The 19929-nt window shown below is 52.5% G+C and overlaps 1 protein-coding gene across 2 annotated transcripts in view; it reads left to right on the plus strand.

Moving 5' to 3' along the window:
• Positions 1–2912: 2912 nt before the first annotated feature.
• MYOM2 (myomesin 2) overlaps positions 2913–19929 on the plus strand; it is a gene marked incomplete at its 5' end in the record, with an annotated part of 80782 nt that continues 63765 nt past the window's right edge. Inside the window, 8 exons of one of the 2 annotated variants that reach the window (XM_081221025.1) lie at positions 2913–3019; positions 4390–4548; positions 8410–8572; positions 8683–8840; positions 9979–10071; positions 16828–16916; positions 17000–17050; positions 17793–17957. In XM_081221025.1, coding sequence (XP_081077151.1) covers positions 2913–3019; positions 4390–4548; positions 8410–8572; positions 8683–8840; positions 9979–10071; positions 16828–16916; positions 17000–17050; positions 17793–17957 — 985 coding nt within the window. The remainder of the gene's footprint in view (positions 3020–4389; positions 4549–8409; positions 8573–8682; positions 8841–9978; positions 10072–16827; positions 16917–16999; positions 17051–17792; positions 17958–19929) is intronic. The other variant, XM_081221026.1, reaches the window with a different exon arrangement.

A 19929-nucleotide genomic window follows, 5' to 3' on the forward strand; every position in this document is an offset into this window, starting at 1 on the left:
ACTCACCGGCCACACGAGCTGGTGTCACGTCAGCCCAGGACACGCCGGTTGCTGACTGCGCTCAGAGCCCGCAGGCCGCTGGCTCTGAACAGGAGCCGGGTCCCACCAAGGGGGGGCTCTGAGGGTGCTATAGCTGCCACACTCTAAACGTGTCGAGATAGCTTATCCTCGCCGGTCACCTAGGCCATTTTTGGACTCTTCCCTCTGCCAAGAAACACACCCGGATCTGAAGGGTAACTCCACAGAGATGTAAGTAAATATTGTGACAGGACAGGACCACTGGTGCAACAGCAGGGGCAGGGGCTGTTCTGGGTTTTTCTGCTGTAGCTGCCTTTTCCTCCATGAGTGCAGGGGTGATGGGAGAAGGCGTCTAGATGAAACTGGCTCCAAGTGGTGACCCATGTGCCCCCACACATCAATCCAGTGACCTGTCCCCAGCAACGGAGTGTGTACCTTATGGGCAGAAGCTTTCCTTGAAGATTCACCCTGAGAAACTCATTGGAAAATCCCAGAGATGCAGTCGAGGATATTGTGCAAATATTAAAGTGATAAGTGCATGTTTTCAGACACCCTGTCCTGCCTGTAGAATTCAACTTAACAACAACAAACAACAATAGTGTGCTAGGGGTGGCTCCCAGTTTTGGTTGTTTGTTCCTCCCTACCAAGCACGGGCCAGCACTGTGCAGATTCAGTAGAACGTCCAAGATAGAGAAATGCTAGGTCAGCCCAAGGTCACTTCACAGTAGTGCTGGAGTCGGAAGTTGATCCTAGGCCTGTCAGGTGTCAAAACCTGTGCACTTGACCTCAATGTTATGGTACCTCTTTCCAACCGGGGGTGGGATGGAGGGGGTATGTTTTTATTGGGTTCTTTTAGGTGCAACATTCTATTATATATTTATAGTCAAATGTATGCCAGCCACAAGACACACGCTGGACCCTCAATGGAAATGTGGTAGTTGGTTGACTAGTTGGTTTTTAGGAGGGAATTTTGAGATGAGTTAGTGTGGAAAAGTATAGAAGACCCCGAAAGAGAAGTCTGGTGGCCTCTGGGTGGGCAGGCTGTCGGGTCCCCTGCCCCACTCGTCCTCCCCCATAGAATAGGGGTTTGGATAATCCCCAAGGACCTTTCCAAGCTCTATAATTCTGTGATTCTAGGAAATCACAGTCTAAAGGGAACGGATCCTGAGACACAGACTTGGAGCAAATTCTATGCTTGTAAGGTTTTCTAATATTTGCTTAGAGGTGTGCGCTGCAATGAGGAATGACGGTGAGGGCCCGTCTCAGGACAGGACCTGGCGTTTTCTGCCTGTTTCCACCCCCGTGTCCCTTGGGGCTGTGCTGTGAGGCCTCCTAAGGATTCTTCTTTAAATCGGGGCAGATTATTCCAATTTCAACACAGAGGACAAAAACGGAGCTCGGGGCTTCCCTGGTGGCGCAGTGGTTGACAGTCCTCCTGCCGATGCAGGGGACACGGGTTTGTGCCCCGGTCCGGGAAGATCCCACATGCCGCGGAGCGGCTGGGCCCGTGAGCCATGGCCGCTGAGCCTGCGTGTCTGGAGCCTGTGCTCCGCAACGGGAGAGGCCACAGTATTGAAAGGCCTGCGTACCGAAAAAAAAAAAAATCACAGGGATTTAGGGACATTGTCTGCGTCCCTTTTTAGAGAGAGTCAAGCAGCCCAGTAAGTTGGCATTTTACTTCTTTGGGTGAACACATGCAGCAAACGGCCGTCTAATACCTGCGCTGCTTCAAATCCCCACATCCTTGCTGCAGGGTGGGTCTCGACGACTTCTTGTTTGGGGAGAATTTAGCCAAACAGCACTCACTTCCCCGTATCCCCCAGACTTTGGAGCTGGGCTCAGCCCCCAGGCCTGCCCCTCCCAACCAAGAAAGCCGACAAGTGGTCAGTGAGATGGGATTTTAGGGGACTGGGTCTGGAAGGCTTCCTGGAGACCATTCTGTTCTCAAAGCCCCCTTCAGAGCAGGAGAGGCTTCACCTCCTGCGCGGATGCCGAAAGCTCCACGCGGCCGCATGTTTTCCGGAGCGATGTTTCCCGTCTGCTTTTCCCGAGATCCTGAGCCCCAGTGTTTTCCTGCTTCCCCCTTTGCCCCTGGGATGCCCTCTGCCCGCCCCACCTCCGCCCATCACCTCCCCAGTCCATTGGGCTCTTCTCAAATGTCACCTGGTTCAGGACCTCTGGCTGCCATGGCCCTGGGCCACGTGCTCCCCCTGTTACTTCCCAGCACTTTTTGTGTCTCCTTTGCTCTTATCTCCTCCTCTCTTGTATTCTAAGTGTTTGTTTACTTCTCTGAACTGTGCTTTAATTATTTTTATCCTTATCACTCACATTGCTTTTCATGTTGCCTTGAACAAACTAGGTAGTTTATAGACATTGGGTGAGTTTATAATTAAGTGAAACGTGAGGCTCAATCTTCTAATTTTTTTTTTTTTTTTTTTTTTTTTTTTGCGGTACGCGGGCCTCTCACTGCTGTGGCCTCTCCCGTTGCGGAGCACAGGCTCCGGACACGCAGGCTCAGCGGCCATGGCTCACGGGCCCAGCCGCTCCGCGGCATGTGGGATCTTCCCGGACTGGGGCACGAACCCGTGTCCCCTGCATTGGCAGGCGGACTCTCAACCACTGCGCCACTAGGGAAGCCCCTCAATCTTCTAATTTTTATGGAAGCAAACAAGAAATGAAGTCAGGTCCCAGGGAACTTAATAGGTGTCCAAGATTATTTCCTCTTATAGACTCTTTCTTATATTCTCTTCCCCCACAAGGGTTTTGTTAATTGGAGTTGATTTTCCTCTTTGGAACAACCTAAAAGGTTAGTGTGAAGTGCAGGAGCCTGATTACTTTAGAAATTCCAGGACCTCTGCTCTATCTGTTACTCTTTTTCCTAGGTGTCCACAAAGATGTCGCTTGTTGCCGTGCCCTTCTACCAAAAGAGACACAGACACTTTGACCAGTCATACCGTAATATCCAAACAAGGTACCTTCTGAATGAATATGCAGCGAAAAAGTAAGTTGTCATTCACTGACGGGGCAGGCCGAGGCTTGATTACGAGCTTTGTCTGACTTTCAAGGCAAGAAGCTTGATCCAGTCCCCTGAAGCCTGGAGATGAACTGGTTTAGCCGGGGAGGTAATGCTCCCCGATGCCCGTGTCCAGAGCCAGACGGGGAACGTGGCTGACCCGGCTGCACAGCAAACTTTGTGTGGGGCACTCCATGGCATCGTGGCAGGTCCTGGCAGAGCCTAGTAGATCCTGGCAGGTCCTGGAAGATCTTGGGAGATCCTGGCAGATCCTGGTAGATCCTAGGAGATCCTGGCAGATATTGGGTGATCCTGGTAGATCCTAGAAGATCTGGCAGATTTGGGCAGGTTCTGGCAGATCCTGGGAGATCCTAGAAGATCTGGCAGATTTGGCAGGTCCTGGAAGATCCTGGGAGATCTCAGCAAATCCTGTAGATCCCGGCAGGTCCTGGTAGACTGGCTCTTAGCCCCTGGTTTAGCTCATGAGTCACGGACCTTCAGTAATTGCTCCTTGACTTCACTCTTCTTCACATGCCTTCCAGAGCTAGAATCTAAAAGGTCACCAAAAAGCGAGGGCAATGAGAAGGAAACCCATGGGATAGAATGTCGGTGGGAAAGAAGTTAATGGGGGCCAAGTGAAGATCGGATGGAAGCCCATCTCAATGATCATTTTGCTACGTTAATAATAATGTTGCAAAAGGTAGATTTTTTGTTCACTGCCTGATAGACTGGTGTCAAGCCCCAGCCTCATCTGTGAGTTTCTGAGGTTCTGCGTCTGCAGGGGCCAGCGGCACATGCCCTGGCCGCCCACATTTCTGCGGTGTTAATTTAGTAGGTGGACACCGGGCACGGGCTCCGGCCTCAGGTCCCCATCCCCAGCCCCTATATTTAGAACCACCTGTGGTCCTCGTGGTTAGCTGCCATCCTGGTAACAAACAAAGCCAAACATTCTCTGCCCCTCCCAGCAGCCTCCAGGAGCTTCAGATCCCTTAAGATATATATATATATAATCATGGCCTCAGGCCAAAAGGGCCTGGAAGGCACTGGCTGGCCTGAGGGAGGGGCAGGGGTGGCGGGCAGCTGAGTCTGGGGGCGGCGCGCCCCTGTGGGGGAATGGGCCTGTGCAGACGGTCTGGAGGCCACACTTTGGGGTGTGTGTGTGTGTGTTCACATGTGCAAGTAAGCGCATACACACAGGTGTGCCTGCAGGCATGTGCATGTGTATGTGTCCGCATGTGCAGGTGTGGGTGCCCTGCATTTCGAGGATGGTTTGGGGGCATGGAAAGGGAGTGATGTTGTTTGTGCCGATGCATTTTTACACTTCTCCACCACATGTGATTTTTCCCATGTTCGCCAAGGCGCGCTTCCACCCAGACGTCTTCCCAGAAATCTGTCACTCAGAAGTCGTCCTCGCAGATAGAGTCCAACCAGACGGCACCGGAGGGGACCACCTGCAGGTTGTGTGCCAGGAGGCTGAGCTCCACGCTGGAAGAGGACGAGCAGGAAAGGAAGCACAGGTAACGCCCTGTCCTCTCTGCCTGCCGCCAGGCCAGCCTTGGGGGCCCTGCGCTGCCCCGGGGCCTGGGCAGGGGCTCTGCGGTCAGAGAATGAGGCGGTGGGGGGGGGGCATAGCTGCAAGGGGACGTGTGCAAACTGGGAAGGGAACACTTGCTGCAGTGAAAGCCACGCACGACTGTTCTCAGTCGATTCTTATTCTCCACCATCATCGTCTTGATTCATCCCGACAAGGAAATGACTGGGGATGGATTTTCTGCATCCTCGTGCAGAAGACAACCCTGCGGTCCAGAGGACCCACGGCCACTGTCCACACGTTGCAGCTGGATTGGCCTCAGGCCTCTGTCCTCTCCCCCCAAACTCACTCCCTTTCCCCAGAAAGCACGCTGGTCACACTCGGAGGCCTCGAGACCTAAAGGTCTGAGTTAGAGTTTTTGAACTTCCACCACCAGCCTCTTTGGCTACTAAGGAACAGCTGTGAGGCTTGAGACTTGAGTGGGGAATCTTCCAAAGAGAGGCCAAGATTCCAGCCACGTGTCCGTGTGGACACAGAGCTGAAGGGAGGGGGCTCTGTAAACCCTCATGCTTCACATTTCTACAGACTCAGCTCATGGGGAAGATGTCACAGGAATGGGGTGGGTTCCTAAGAATGTCAGTCTTCAAATTATTTCCAGATCACAGAGAAACAGGTGGTCAACTGACTTGGATCTTTTCAGAGCAGAGTACTTGAGCATCTCATGAATGCTTCATTTCATATCTGCTCTATTTTTTCCCCGTCACCTTCTCCTCCTACTTATTTCTAGAAAGTTTTCTCTGTATCGTTAAAACACTCAAAACCGGAAGGAAAATGAGATCTCGCTCAACATGTTTCAGTCTGAAAGTTGCACTATGGCTAAGGAATCTGTTTAGTAAAAATATTGTATAGCTGAAAAGATTAGCCTTTATTTTTTTAAAAAATTTGATGGCTTCCCTGGTGGCGCAGTGGTTGAGAGTCCGCCTGCCGATGCAGGGGATGCGCGTTCGTCCCCCGGTCCGGGAAGATCCCACATGCCGCGGAGCGGCTGGGCCCGTGAGCCATGGCCGCTGAGCCTGTGTGTCTGCAGCCTGTGCTCCGCAACGGGAGAGGCCACAACAGTGAGAGGCCCGCGTACCACACACACACACACACACAAAATTTTGAATCATCTTTTAGATACCTTGTGGGAATTTTGCCCTGAAAATTTATTTTATTGTCAAGGGACGACTTCTTTTGTAAAAGAATCACTTCAGAATGTGTACATTAAGAAATTGGACTTTTATGTGTTGGATTATTTCAGAAAGGGTTCTACTGTGCTTAAGGTTTTGGCACAGGGAGTGAGAGGACCAGAGCTTTATAATTTTATTTTAACCAGTTATACCTCGGTGTGATCTTATCCCATAAAGTTCCCATTCCTCAGTTTCCTGGGGTGAAATAAATGGGGAAAGTAAGCTTGTATTAATTTGAACAGTCAGGGAGTGTGTTACCATGATTGATGTGGTTTCAGCAAAAATGACTTTTGTGACAATCCTGGCTGTTGGAAATCTTCCTAAAACACATGAAGCTACTCTTGCAATAGCAAATCTGACTCAAGAATGTATTTTGATTCTTGATGCCTGATTATAATGTTACTGTGTCCCTGGAGCTCAGGGTAAATGTCAGTCCCTCTGGGCAAGTGCAGTGGATATAGGTCAGGGCTGTGTCAGCTCTCCACGGAGCCCAGCACCCGTGCTTGGGGATTCTGCATTTTAGGACCCTCCCAGGATTTTATTCTCACAACCCATGTGCATATCTCCCATGTGAAAGGTCTTATTGAAATTAGGTCTTTCCTCCTTTAAAAGTACATCTAAGTAATTGGAGGTCTGGGTGAGCTGGGCCGGAGTTCGTGGAGGTTTTATCGCCACCCCCACAGCTCTGTCACTGCCATTCGAGGGAGCCCGGTGTAGGGTGATTCGAGGAGTTCAACGAATTCCAGTCCTTATTATGATAATTCACTACTCTTGCTGGCCTTAGGCGTTGCTGAAAGTACGTATTTATTCCTTACCTCCTGGGGCAGATATGAGTTTAACCTACAGGACAAAATCGTTCCTTGGAGAGAGATGAAGTGATGGGTTCATCAGTTTGAGTTAAGCTATGTCTTCATGTAAAATAAATACCAACGAGGCATCGGCGTGCCCTGAAGGGTCTGGAAATGTCCTCCTGGAAGATACAGGGGATTAGAAATGTCCCTTTGATGCCTCTACTTCCGTCCTGTGAAAAGTGGGCCTCCCTGCGTTATGCAGCTGTCCGAGGGGCTCGTCTTTAGGGCAGATGCACGATGAGTGACATCGTTCTGCACAAGGGTCAGTGTCACAGTCACCCCATCACAGACTAGCAGGGGCGCCTTCTCAGTGTCCCAGATCACAGTATTTGGGGCTGGGCCGGCCAGGGGGAGCAATTCTAGTTCTAATATTTATTATAAAACCTTCGGGGCTGGCGGTGCTATTGACAAGTGCAATTCACATAGACATTTGAAACGAGGTCCCTGTGGGACTTCTGATCCTTTAAGCTTATCAGGACAGTTTGCGGCACGAATAGAGATTTGCCTTTGCTTGCGCTGTCATTTAGTGGGATTCACTGCAGACAAGAAGGCTCGGTTCCTGCGAGCCCTCTTAGCAAGGCACTCGCTGTTTCTCCCACAGGGACCTACAGAATCGTTTCTGTGCGTGTGGCTCTGTGAGTGAAGGGGAACCGGGCAGCTGGGATTAGGGTGCTGTGATGGGTGTGCGCCTGCGCCTGTGCCTAAAATCCTAGACGCTTGTTCTCCTCCGTGGAGAGTCACCACAAGCAGAGGGTGTGGGGAAAGGCCGGAGGGGCGAGGAGATGACCTCTAAGCAGCGAGGAGATCGTGGGCGTGTGTCCGGGAGGGGACGCAGGCGGGTGTGGGCTGGGCTGGGCTGGTCAGAAGTGAAGACGAGGATGAGTCAGCACTCGCTCGGGGTTTGGCTTTTATTATAGTTCCCATCTCCACGGTTCTGCTTGAAGAAGCTGCAGAGTTTCCTGAAACTCTGTGTTCGATCTCCAACTTCCCGGACACCTGACACCAGGCCTGCGGTTTGCGCTGTGTCTGGAGAAGTGCGGACTGGTGGTTAGGGCTGCAGGGGTGGGGGGTGGGGCGGGAGAGGCCGGGGAGGGGGGGAGCTGCCCGGGTTCTAGGACGGCTTTCCCCACACCGCTGGGCCACGCAGAGCAGAGAGTCCTCCAGTCTGACACCCCACCTTTATGAGCCACGTCCACCTGGTCCCCGCCTCCCCGGCTGCACACTTAATGCTGCCGGTTTCCCTTCCCGGGCAGCCCAGGGCACAGCAAGCCTCTGGCTCTGCTGGGGCCTCGGGAACGCGGTGGTGAAGGAGGGGATGGGGCCGGGGAGGGGTGACAGGGTGGGTGGACGCATCGCTGGGCCGGGCAGTGCCAGGATGTAACCTGTGGAGCCCACAGAGGTGGCCCTCGGGCCAGAAGGGTGGTGCCCTTCATTTCTCTGCCCCGACAGATTAAGAAGCTGCTGACTGTATCCTTTTACTTTTTCTAGAATACAGACTTTTTTCTTAATTTGAATCTATTGGTTCAGAAGCCTTTACTTCAGTCTTAAATTCACTCAGAAACGGCAGCCTCTAAGGAAAACGAGTGGGTCCTGTGTGTCGCCACGCAGAGGAGAGCTTGCAAAAGAAGCAGAAGTAGCTTCTCTCCCACCCTCTCCTCGAGCCCACTTAGGAAGTCCCCGGGGACCGCGTGTCTGGTCCCAGGCCCTCAGTGACCACATGCCCTTTGCACGTGTCCCGAGAATACTGTGGCATCTTGGCTTCTGCAGGTACCAGTCGCTGGTGGCTTCCTATGGGGAGGCCAAGCGGGAGCGTTTCCTCAGCGAGCTGGCCCAGCTGGAGGAGGACGTGCACCTGGCCCGCACCCATGCCCGGGACAAGCTGGACAGATACGCCCTGCAGCACGTGGACAGATACGGCCTGCAGCACACGGTAGGGGCGGGTGGGTGCCGGGTGCAGCCGTGCAGTCAGCACGATGCCCGCGGGCCTGGTGGCGGGAGCCTCGCGCCCCTGGCACCCTGACGCGTGGCTTCCCGGGGCAGGTGGACGACGGGCTGGCCTGGGAGATGCACCCACTTGAGGAGCAGCTAAGCAGAGCCCCCGAGATCCTGGTGCAGCTCCGGTCGCACACCATCTGGGAGCGGATGTCTGTCAAGCTGTGCTTCACCGTGCAGGGCTTCCCAACCCCTGTGGTGCAGTGGTGAGTGGGGGCGCCTCCCCGGGGCGGAGGCCCCGCTGCTCTTCCTTTGAAGGATCTGCAGCCGTTGACTCACCTGAGCGCATGGAGAAGATCCACCTGCAGGGAGCGCGCGGCACCTACTCCAGGGACCGATGCTCTTAAAACTCACCAGGAAATGCGCGTGTGAAAACACATGGAGGGGCCCCTGGAAATCCTAGGCAGGCGTTTTCATTTTAGTGCAATTGACCCAAATGATTTTCCAGAGGACTTTTATTGAAAACCAGGTTCCCGGAAATGACCTGTGTTTACCTGCAGCTCTGCTTTTACTCATGTAAGTGGAGACCCTAAACTCCAAGGCTCTGGAGCCACAGTGAGAGGGTCCCTCGAGCCTTGTGACGCTGAAATTTAAATAAGCCCCACCAACACTTTTAGTTTCAACGTATGTTGCTAAAACTAACTTGTATATTCATTTATTTGCCCACTTGCTGGTACCAAGTCCCCAGGGTCTGTCGTTGGGCACAACACCGTGCTTTCACGTGCGTCCTGGGTTAGGGCTCTCAGCAGCAGAGCAGGAAAGTGGTGCCTCCGCCCTCTGGCTGCTCATGAGGCGAGCCAGGGAGGCTGAGAGCCGCCCACCCTTGCCCTAGGGGGAGCCGTGGCCCTGCTGTCCTGGTGGGACACTGAGGCCAGGCTCCTCCAGGCAGGGTCCAGAGCAGTTGGGTCTCTCCACATGCACTCCGGCTACACCGCGGCCTCCCTCCAGAGGCTGGACCAGGGCCTAACCAACACTGGTTATGCTTTTCCTCGGAGTGATGTATCCAGAGTTCCTAACAAGTTCCAGGGGACCTTTGGCCCACGATGCAGGTTGAGGGCTGCCCAGGTAGTCTGAGTCCTGCAAGGGCCACCTCCCCTTAAACAGCCAAGAGTGGGCTCTGGACCTTTCCTGTAGCTGCTCCCGTGCTGCCCACCGCCTACGATCTGAGCGGTGAATCAGGCAGAAGCAGAGAGAAAATGTGCTCTGTGTGTGTGTGTGTGTGTGTGCGCGCATGTGTGCGTGCCCACCCGCAAGGGGCGGCAGGGGATGGGAAATAGGAAGGTGGGGACACGTGCAAAACAGCCAGTCGGCCTTTACGTTCAGACAAGTGTTTCCCTCTTTCAGGTATAAAGACGGCAGCTTGATCTGCCAGGCAGGGGAGCCAGGAAAGTACAGGATTGAGAGCAAGTACGGGGTGCACACACTGGAGATCAACAGGTAAGGGCTTGGCGGGCACGGCCGTGCCCCAGCACCTGCCCGGGTGATCAGCCTCCCACACACAGAAGCGGCGGTCAGATCACACCACATCTGAATTCCGCGTGACGCTCCTGGTGTTTCTGAGTTAAATATTGGTGGTAGAGGCTTCCCTTTGTTTCCTTGGGGTCAGGCCAGAGGGATGTGGATTCAGGGGTTGGTTCTGCGGGGCTCCTATTCTGGGAATGAAAGGAGAAAATGGCCTAAGGCAGGACGGCAGTGCCAGGTGTGAGGGCCATGGGGAAACGCACAGACACCCTCACACCTGCTCAGCAGCCGGGCTGCACCTCCTGCAGGTTTGGGCAACAGTTCCTAAGCTCAACTCTTCAAGGAAATATGACCTTTATTTTCTTCTCATAGCAAATTGAAAACATGCAGTAAATACAGATAACTAAAAGAAGGTAAAGTTCATCCGTATTTCCAACATCCAGGGTCGGTATTTTGGTGTACTTACAGCACTGCTGTTTCCCTTACACAACACACGTGTAGAACCGTACAAGCATGTTTTGATTTTTTTTTTTTAACAGAAGTGAGATTCCGCTGTTCATTTACTCTCTGCTTTTCTGTATACACAGCTAACAGGTTACAGTTAAGATTAAAATTTGTGTCGAGTCATAACCTTGTTTCTCTAGGTAAATTTGAGGCTGTTTAGAAAAGCTGGAGGCCCTGGCCCCATGGGCCCCACTGGCACTGTTTATTGAGAACCTACTATGTGCCCCACACACTCTAGGAACTTGTGTTAAAGCGACCAAAACCTCGATTCCTGACTTGGAGGTCCAGAACATGGCGGCAAGCCTTAAGTGTAATAAAAAGGGAATCATACAGTAGATCAGGGTGATGATGCTGGGTGCAGGGGTCGGGGCATATGGCCTGGGGCTGGGGTGGGTGTGGTGTTAAAGGGGGGCCAGGCAGGCCTTAGAGGAGAAGACATCTAAGGGGATGGGGGAGAGGACAGAGGTGTGGGGCGGAGGCTCCGAGAAGGAGCATCAGGACCCCAGGGCTGCAGCAGTTGGTGGGAGTCATAGGACAGAGGTTAGAGATGTCACCAGTGCCATGAAGATCACCCCGGACCCTGTAGCCCTCACAAGGCTGTTACTGGGGGCAAAGGGGAAGTAAAAGATCTGACTTGCGTTTCCAAAGGGTCACTGACTGCGAACGGATAGTAGGGCAGACTTGGACAGCTTGGCCGAAATTCAAGAAAGATAGATCGTGGGGCTTGGACCACCGTGGATGAGGTGGAGCCAGTGAGGTGGGCGGGGACCGATTTTGAAGTTAGAGCAGTAGGATTTGCTGATAGATTGGATGTGGGTGTCAGTGAAAAAGAGGGGTCGGAATCAGCCCCAGGCTTGGGGGCTTCTGCGTCAGCTGGGGTGCGGAAGGCTGAGAGTGGGCAGGGTCTAGGCATCCCACTTTCCTTCAATTTCCAAAATTTCCAGAAATTTCCACAGGCAGTAAACCATACTATCTAGAAAGAGAAACTTTCCTTCATTCTGAAGAGTATTTTTATTTGGTGAGGGGGTGACTCTTTTCTAACCTGGGGTGCCCTAGCAACTGGTTTGTTTTCAAGCTGAATTTTAGTCATCTTTTGGAAAAGAGAAACGAATTCCCTTTCTCAAGTAAGTCCTGTTCACACTATGTTGACAACTTTTAAATTTGTACTGGGAATAAGAGAAGCTTTGAACCATGTGAACTAAATCAGTGAGGCCCCAGTATATCCAGATGGCCTCAGTTATATTACTTGGAGTTTGCCTCAGCTTGCAAAGAGTTAAGGAATTTGGGACAAGGAAATTCCTGAGACTGACTTTTCTCTCAGTATTCTTACCCACATTGGGACATTCTTAACAGATGAAATGTAGATAGTCTTCAGAAAAAAGAGCCGGGGGAAGCCCACAAATTACAGCTGACCTCAGCTGTTCATTCCAAACTGCTGAGTTACCATCATCTGATCTGTGGCCGGCTAAGTGGTGAGGAATATGCTGGCTCCTTTGCTCCCCTGGCTGGGGAATGAGCTCTTTCTGTTACAAGAGTGACATTTATTCCTATGAATATTCTTTGGCCACTGTCGCCGAATTCTTGAAGTGCCGAAAAGAAAGCTTAGTGCCCTTTGGTACTGTTCGAATTGAAGCTGTAATTGATACGATTTTATATGCTCATAAAATGTTCTCTTGGGAGTCATAGGGTGAGTTCTATTTCTTCAAAGAATTTTTATGCTGCTCTCGTGTTTTTATAAAGGTGTTTAGAACATCCGATCTTGTGTTTTATTCTAACCTCACCTCTCTGCACTCCCCACTCCTCGCAGGGCGACTCCAGGGCTAATCTCTTCTTGCACTTTATTTTTAGACTTTGATATTCAAATTCTACTTTGAATTAAATTGTAAATCCCGTGTCAACACCGCTTAGACTTTGAGTACATGGGGCCTGACTACACAAGAGAAATTCATGTGCCACTTAAACGTTTGCCTGCCCCTCTTTAAAATAGATGAAGTGTTATTAGTTTCTCCCCTGGAGTGGTTTTGGGAGCACTTCAGATTGAGACTCTGGGCTGCAAAAGTGCCCCGTGGAAGTTTGTAAAAATTGAGCCCAAAGGATACCACCTCTGTCTATTCTGGGATGAGGTCCAAACAGAAAATAAACCCGTTTGCCCCTTAATCACTTGCTTGCAACTTCTGACCGCATGAAGTAGAGGCTTGAAATAGACTCTGTGGGCTGGCAACGTGCTTCTCCTAGTGTGGCCTCGGGAAGGAGAGGAAGGTTGGGGGCCCCTGGGCTGTGGTCAGGCATGTGGGTCTCCAAGTGACCTGTCAACAGAATTTTAAGTTGGGCACAGTCTCCTCCGAAGCTGCAAAGTCCTGCCTGCCTGGTCCCTTGCTGTGCCCTCTGTCCAGTGCCCCCAGGCGCCATGCTTCCTGCAGCCCACCCCATGCAAGAGCAGCCAACAAATATATATGAGCCTTCCCCCAATCCATGCACGTGTGTTTATGTATAATCTATATATGTTCTACTGTATTTTATAGAATGTAAAACATTTACAAAAGAAATGTGCAAAAAGAACGAGACACAAGTAAGCATGACCAGAAGTTCTAACTCTCGCCTGCGTACTCCCTCAGCCGGGTGCGCCCTGCCTGGGGTCTGTTGCGTAAATCAGTGGGTCTGGATATTTTTAGGGGGCATGGGCTTCTTTACCAATCAGATGACCCCGTGGAGCCTCTCTCCTGGATAGGTGCACGTGAGCAGGTGTGCACGTGTTTGGTGCACCAAGATCCTGCCTCCAAGGCACCTTTTCCCCAGCCTGGGCCCTCCTGCTAAGTATCAAGTGCTAACTGGTTACTTGACCAGCTGTCAGCGCTAGAGTGTTAGGTACGTCTGCCTCCGGGGTCCTAATTCTGTGAGTCAACTGAAGAGCAGCTCAGACTCCGGCGGGAGATGCTGCTGTCCAGGTGGGCTTGGTGCCTGGGGCTTCTCCTGCCACTTCTTTGCGTCACAAGCCTCCTCCTTGGGTTCCCCCAGCTGTTCTCAGCTAAGAAACATGGAGAGCAATTCACTGCGGTTCTCAAAACGCTTAGAAATCCCTGCTGTTTCATTGGAATGTAAAGGCGAAGGAGAGGACCTTCTCCGGGGAGGGAAAGGGAACCTTCTTTGAACTTCAGTCCAAGAATTCAGCTAATACATTTCAATGAATTATATACACAGTTCATACAGTACTATACCAGTTGCAAAGTATTTTCAAATGCATTGTTTTATTTAATCGTCAGTGTCCCCCAAGTAAAGGGTAGGTATTCAATACACGTATTTGAGAAGTTTTAAATACATGCTGTTTATTTGTTAAAAAGTCAGTAGATGAGACTTATCAGGCTGGCCTGATGAGGGAACAGATCTGAAATCAGAACTTGTGGCTGATGACTGCAGTCTTGTAATAGTCTCAGCAAACATAAGTTTGCCCTGGCTTTTATTCTGATTGTACCATATTGAAGAAAAGCCCTGATTCACAGCGATTAGTAGTCGCAAATGGGAACATTAAGTTTGACCTTGAAATCTCAGAATGTAGTTCAGTTAAGCAGGGAAGGTGTGAGCAGCTCTGCCTGAGGGCCATCAGGGCACAAACAAGTCAAGCGCAGCACAAAGCTGTGTCTGGGCTTCAGTGAGTGGCCAGTACGTGGTGTGTCAAGGGCGTGTTTCTACTGTTGTTTTAAAAACTGCTGAATTTCACATTGAAGAAGAAATTGGTAGCACGCTTGGGAGATTTGGTTTGAAAACTATGGGACACAGTTTGGAGACTACCAAGACTAAGTAACGTCCAGAAAGGCCTTGGAGGGAGGTATTGAAGAAGATGGAAACAGGTTTATGGTGGCTGACGGACACACTCTGAGTGACGTCTGTGCACGGTCTTCTCAAGCACTTGATGTGCTTCAGGCACCAGTAACCTCCTCACTCAGCAGTGGGTAGCGACGCTGACCAGCTGGGCCCGGGGACAGTCTTAGTTCAGGTCCAGCAGGGGGAGGGCCACTTCCTGTGCTGGGCTGCCCCATCTCTCGGCTCTGGGTGGGGTGTCTGTTTTTGCCCGACGGCTCCTACTTCTGAGTCTGTGTCACAGTCAGCTTCCATCCCAGCCTCCAGGTCAGGGGATTTGGTGCGGCAGTCTGTACAGCAGCCTTTGCCTCTCCCCCCGCATTGTTCTGGCTCCTGACTCCCCAGCCCATGCCCGTGGGCGGCCCAACCCTCCGGCCTGCGGGGAGGGTGAGTCCCGCTAGCGGGGAGGGATCTTTGTAGAGCGAGGTGTAGGGCTAATCCCAGAAGAATACTTCCTGTTTGAAGAATGCGTTTATGAAAATACAGTGGTTTCATTGTTTAGAAGAAATAATCCAAAGGCAAGGTTAAAAAAATCCAAGCGATGCCTAAGGTTATGGAAGAGAAGAAATTTTCCACTCGTCCCTAGAGCCCCAGCCCTAGCCGTGTTCCCAGAGGTAGCTGCTGTGGCCTGTTTGTTGGTGTGTGTGTGTGTGTGTGTGTGTGCGCGCGCAGATCAGCAGAGAACATTAATGGCCAGTGATGGGGAAAGCGTCTGTGTTATGGTTATGGGTTTTTTTTTTTTGCGGTACGCGGGCCTCTCACTGTTGTGGCCTCTCCCGTTGCGGAGCACAGGCTCCGGACGTGCAGGCTCAGCGGCCACGGCTCATGGGCCCAGCCGCTCCACGGCATGTGGGATCTTCCCGGACCGGGGCACGAACCCGTGTCCCCTGCATCGGCAGGCGGACTCTCAACCACTGTGCCACCAGGGAAGCCCTGGTTACGGGATTTTTACGTGTTGTACTGTCACCCTTACTCTGCCCCTGGTGATACGCTGTACCCACAGTGTACGTGGAAATGGCACAGCAAAGGAATGTGATGCGTTCAGGCTAGAACTGCAGCTTTGCTGAGGGGCCTTGAGGTTGGGCTCTATCCCTCCAAGGTGAGCCTGAACTTAATGCACTGGTTTGAACACCTACGGTAGCGGCTCTCTCTCCCTTGAGCAGCGGCACAGTTACAGGAGGTCAGGTGGCATCGCCGGGTGCAGTGGAACTGGATTAGAACCTCGTCGGGGCAGGGACGGGTTCTTCCCAGGTAGCGTGGGTCCCTGAAATGTTCTCTCTCGTTTCTTGGAGACACTGTATTTTTTGGTCAAAGAAACTATTTTCAGCTCCAAGTGGAATAGAAAATACAATAAAATGACGAAGGACTTCCAAAGAACGGGTTTGTCTCTGGGTCACTGGATGCTTAAAGCATCTAAACATGAGGCCTGAGTAAACTTTTTCTGTGTTTTTGTCACTATGCCTGTGATGCCTATGCTTGGGGAGATGGAAGAAAGACCAGAAAGCTGCAGAGTTCAGAGTTTTGTGGACCTTGTTTACCCAACTTCTTAAAGGCTCTACTTTCTCTCCAAGTTAATAGGGTAATAGTACTGTCTTGCTGGGCACTTGAGACTTTCAGACAAAGTAGCCAACGGAAAGTAACTAGCAGAGAGTCAGTTGAGTAAGAGTCCTCACGTCAAGTTTTGGGCGGAAGCTGGTGGGAAGACAGTTCATAGCCAGAAACTAAGCTTCGGCTTCCGTGGGATGGACGTAGGGGGCTGGAGAAGCCCCACCCCTGAGAAACCGGGCTCCGCGGTCCCTGGGCCATTGTCCTTCCCGGGGGTGGACACGTGTCCCTCACGACACTCCAGGCCCGGAGGCCTCAGGTGGGTCCAGTCCAGGCACCTTCGTTACGCCCACGAGTGGGTGCTTCCTGTCTGGGCCATCCCACTGATTTGGGGGTCTGCGCAGGGAACCCCTTGTTGGGGAGGGAGGTGGGGTTGATTCTCCTGGAGGTTGAGGCCATTGGAGCTGCCCATTGACAAGATAAAACCACGGATGCTGCAGGTAGAAAAACAGAACCAGAGGGAATACAAGCTTCCCTCTGAGAGTGCAGTTCCGCATTTTCAGAAGTGCTATAGTACACTTTCTTCCCCCGCAAAGCCAAGGCCAAGGCATCATACGGGATCAGATGTCGCCCGTGTCTGTAGCTAATACCTCGTTCCGAGGGCGGAGCTGGCACTATTCTCAAACAAATCACTCACGAACCAGGGGGTCCAGGTCACACGAGCTGCTGTCGAGCAAGGCTGTGCTCGAGTTCGGGTCACTGACTCTCAGAGACCAGGCCGGCCCCACAAGCACGTTCAGGACGCTGTCTTGCTTTTTTCCCTCCAAGGGCGGACTTTGACGATACTGCGAACTACTCGGCGGTGGCAACAAACGTGCACGGACAGGCGTCCACCAATGCGGCGGTGGTGGTGAGAAGTGAGTCTGCCGTCTTGAGGGGATGGGGCGCTGTCCCCCCTCATCTCCTCTTTCTCCGCCGTGATCGCCTGACTGTCTTGCAGGATTCCGAGGTGACGAGGAGCCGTTCCATTCTGTGGGGCTCCCGATCAGCTGTAAGTTGATTCTTTTCCTTCTCTGTGCAGAAGAACGTGTACTGACATAGCATATCATTGAAACATATTTTCTAAGCATCAAATCTCTTTTCAAACGGTACTGCAAAAGGCCCTTTCTCCTGGCTGGTGTCGGTGTGCTGACCGTCGCTGCCGTGGATTCGGGGGCTCACACATCTTGGGGCTGATGCAGGATTTAAACCCTTTACGCTTTGCACGTGGCTCAGAGCACACACCCCCTGCTCAGTCTGCCTTCCATGCTCCTTTGGCACAAATGCCCAGATGCCACTCCACGCTGGTTTTCTGATTCTTCAGAAGTGGCTGAGTCAGCTCGGGCACCATAACAAACAGCACACCTGGGTCTTGAACATCAGACAGTTACTTCCCTCAGTTCTGGAGGCTGGAGGTCCCAGGTCGAAGTGCCTCAGAGGAGGGGAGACCGCATCCCAGCTGTTAGGTGTGGGACGCCGTGTCCTCACGGAGAGCTGAAAGGGCTGTGGTCTCGTCCTCTCCTTACAAGGGCACTGACCCCATCCCGGGCCCCACCGCCACGACCTCATCCAGCCTAATCCCCCGAAGGCGCCCCCCCAATATCTTCACACCGGGGAGCGGGGCTTCGTCCTGAGAACGGGGGGACGCAGGCGCTAGGCCACAGCGCAGCCCGTGAGGAAGCGAGCGCAGGAGGTGGTGAGGGGCCGCTTTGCCCAGCCGACCCGCGTGTGACCGCGCCCTCTGCCCCGTGCAGTGCCCCTGCCCGCCGTGATCCCACACATGCACTTCGACATCCAGTTTCTGGAGAAATTCGGCGTCACCTTCCGGAGGGAAGGCGAGACGCTGGCTCTCAAGTGCACGCTGCTGGTGACGCCGGACCTGAAGCGGGTGCAGCCGCGGGCCGAGTGGTACCGGGACGGTGAGTGTCGCGGCCTCCTGCGCGCTCTGCGCCCACGCCCGCCGTGCTTGGGCTCCGCCCCTGGCCTCGCTGGGGTGATGGTGAGTTTTGAGCCTTAGTGTTGACCGGGTGCTTTCTCCACCTCCGCGACAGCTGCGGCCGGCAAAGCAGGCGAGCCTGGGGCAGCTTGGACCCGCGTTGACCTTGAACTTCCCCGGGCATGGGGTTAGCAGGGAGGCCTGGAGGTAGATGAGTCATGGGGTTGTTATAGCTCCGTAAAGAGGGTCTCCATGTGGTTAGGAGTGAGCGGGGTGTCTGTGTCTTTATGTTTTTCCTCTGCTGAAACAGTAGCTACCATTTATTAGAGCTTATTGCGTCCCGACTCTCTTCGGAGTGTGATAACTCACTTGATTTTCATCAGGGCTTTGGGAGGGGAGTGTTGTCAACCCCTCATACGTGGGCGGCTGAGGCAAGGAACTTCCTTGGCCTCCCCCCGACCTCCGGGAAGTGGCAAGGCTGGGAGCCCCCATTCCCGGGGCCCTGCTCCACTGCTTCCGCCAGCCAGCGTGGGCTGCCCTGTGCGGCCGTGTGTGTGTGTGTGTGTGTGTGGTGTGTGGTGTGTGTGGTGTGTGTGGTGTGTGTGTGGTGTGTTGTGTGTGGTGTGATGTGTGTGTGGTGTGTGTGATGTGTGTGTGGTGTGTGTGATGTGTGTGTGGTGTGTGTGGTGTGTATGATGTGTGTGTGTGGTGTGTGTGATGTGTGTGGTGTGTATGATGTGTGTGTGTGGTGTGTGTGATGTGTGTGTGTGGTGTGTATGATGTGTGTGTGGTGTGTGTGTGGTGTGTGTGATGGGTGTGTGTGGTGTGTGTGTATGTGTATGGTGTGTGTGTGGCGTGTGGTGTGTATGATGTGTGTGTGTGGTGTGTGTGTGGTGTGTGTGGTGTGTGGTGGGTGTGTGTGGTGTGTGGTGGGTGTGATTGTGTGGTGTGTGTGGTGTGTGTGTGGTGTGTGTGGTGTGTGGTGTGTGTGGTGTGTGTGTGTATGTATGTGGGGTGTGTGTGTGTAGTGTGTGTGATGTGTGTGTGTATGTGGTGTGTGTGGGTAGACTGTGGAAGGAAGCTTCATCTCTGGCTGCTGCTTCTAAAGGGGAGCTTGTTCCCTACGGATTCAGTCACAGAACATTCTGCCTGTGTTTATTCAGGGCCTAACACCATGCAAAAGAATCATATGCCATTCCTGCCCATAAGGTATTTATAATCTAGTTCGGGAAAATACACAAAATGGTAAAGCAGAGTCTCTGTAAAGTATAAGGAATGTCCCAGAACAGGCTGTGATAATTTGCCAAACGCATGGCACTGGCCCCGCGCACTGTTAAAGTTAGCCAAGAGAGCAGGTTTGCGGTGATGATGGAGAGCTTTATCGAAAGAAAAAATAGGCTGTTGACAGATGAGAAGGGCTCTGAGCTGGCAGAGGCGGAGGGGGACCCCTGGGCCCAAGCGCAGAGGAGAGGTACGCGTCCCAGGTGCAGAGGAGATGCCTGTGACCTTGCATCCCCCGGGAGTCCGCTGCTGGGATCCCAGGGCACTGGGCCTGTGCCTTCGGTTGGAATAGGATAGTTGTGTCTGATCTTCCTGGTCCAGGAGGGAGAGAGGAAGGGAGAGAGCCTCTTTGTGGTGGCAAAGGAGATTAACTTACCCTTTGCAATTCTAATTTAAGATTTAAGAGTGAAGTTCTAAGATTCTAATTTACGCTTTCTGGAAATGAAATGGATTCGAGGAGAGTTCTCCTAATATTCCCAGAGGATGTTGGCATGGATCTTAGAAGGTGTTCCCGAGACTAGGAAGTGCCCGGGCTTCTGGGGACCCGCGGTTTCATAGTCTTGGATGATTCGAATGGAACAGGCAGGTTCAAGGCTGCACCTGACAGGCTGTCTTCTCTTCACTCTCTAGTTATGGATGTTGCCAAATCAGTGGGTGAAAAATAATTTCTCATT

This window comes from Mesoplodon bidens, assembly GCF_964165515.1.
Source record: "Mesoplodon bidens genome assembly, chromosome: 20".
NCBI lineage: Eukaryota > Metazoa > Chordata > Mammalia > Artiodactyla > Ziphiidae > Mesoplodon > Mesoplodon bidens.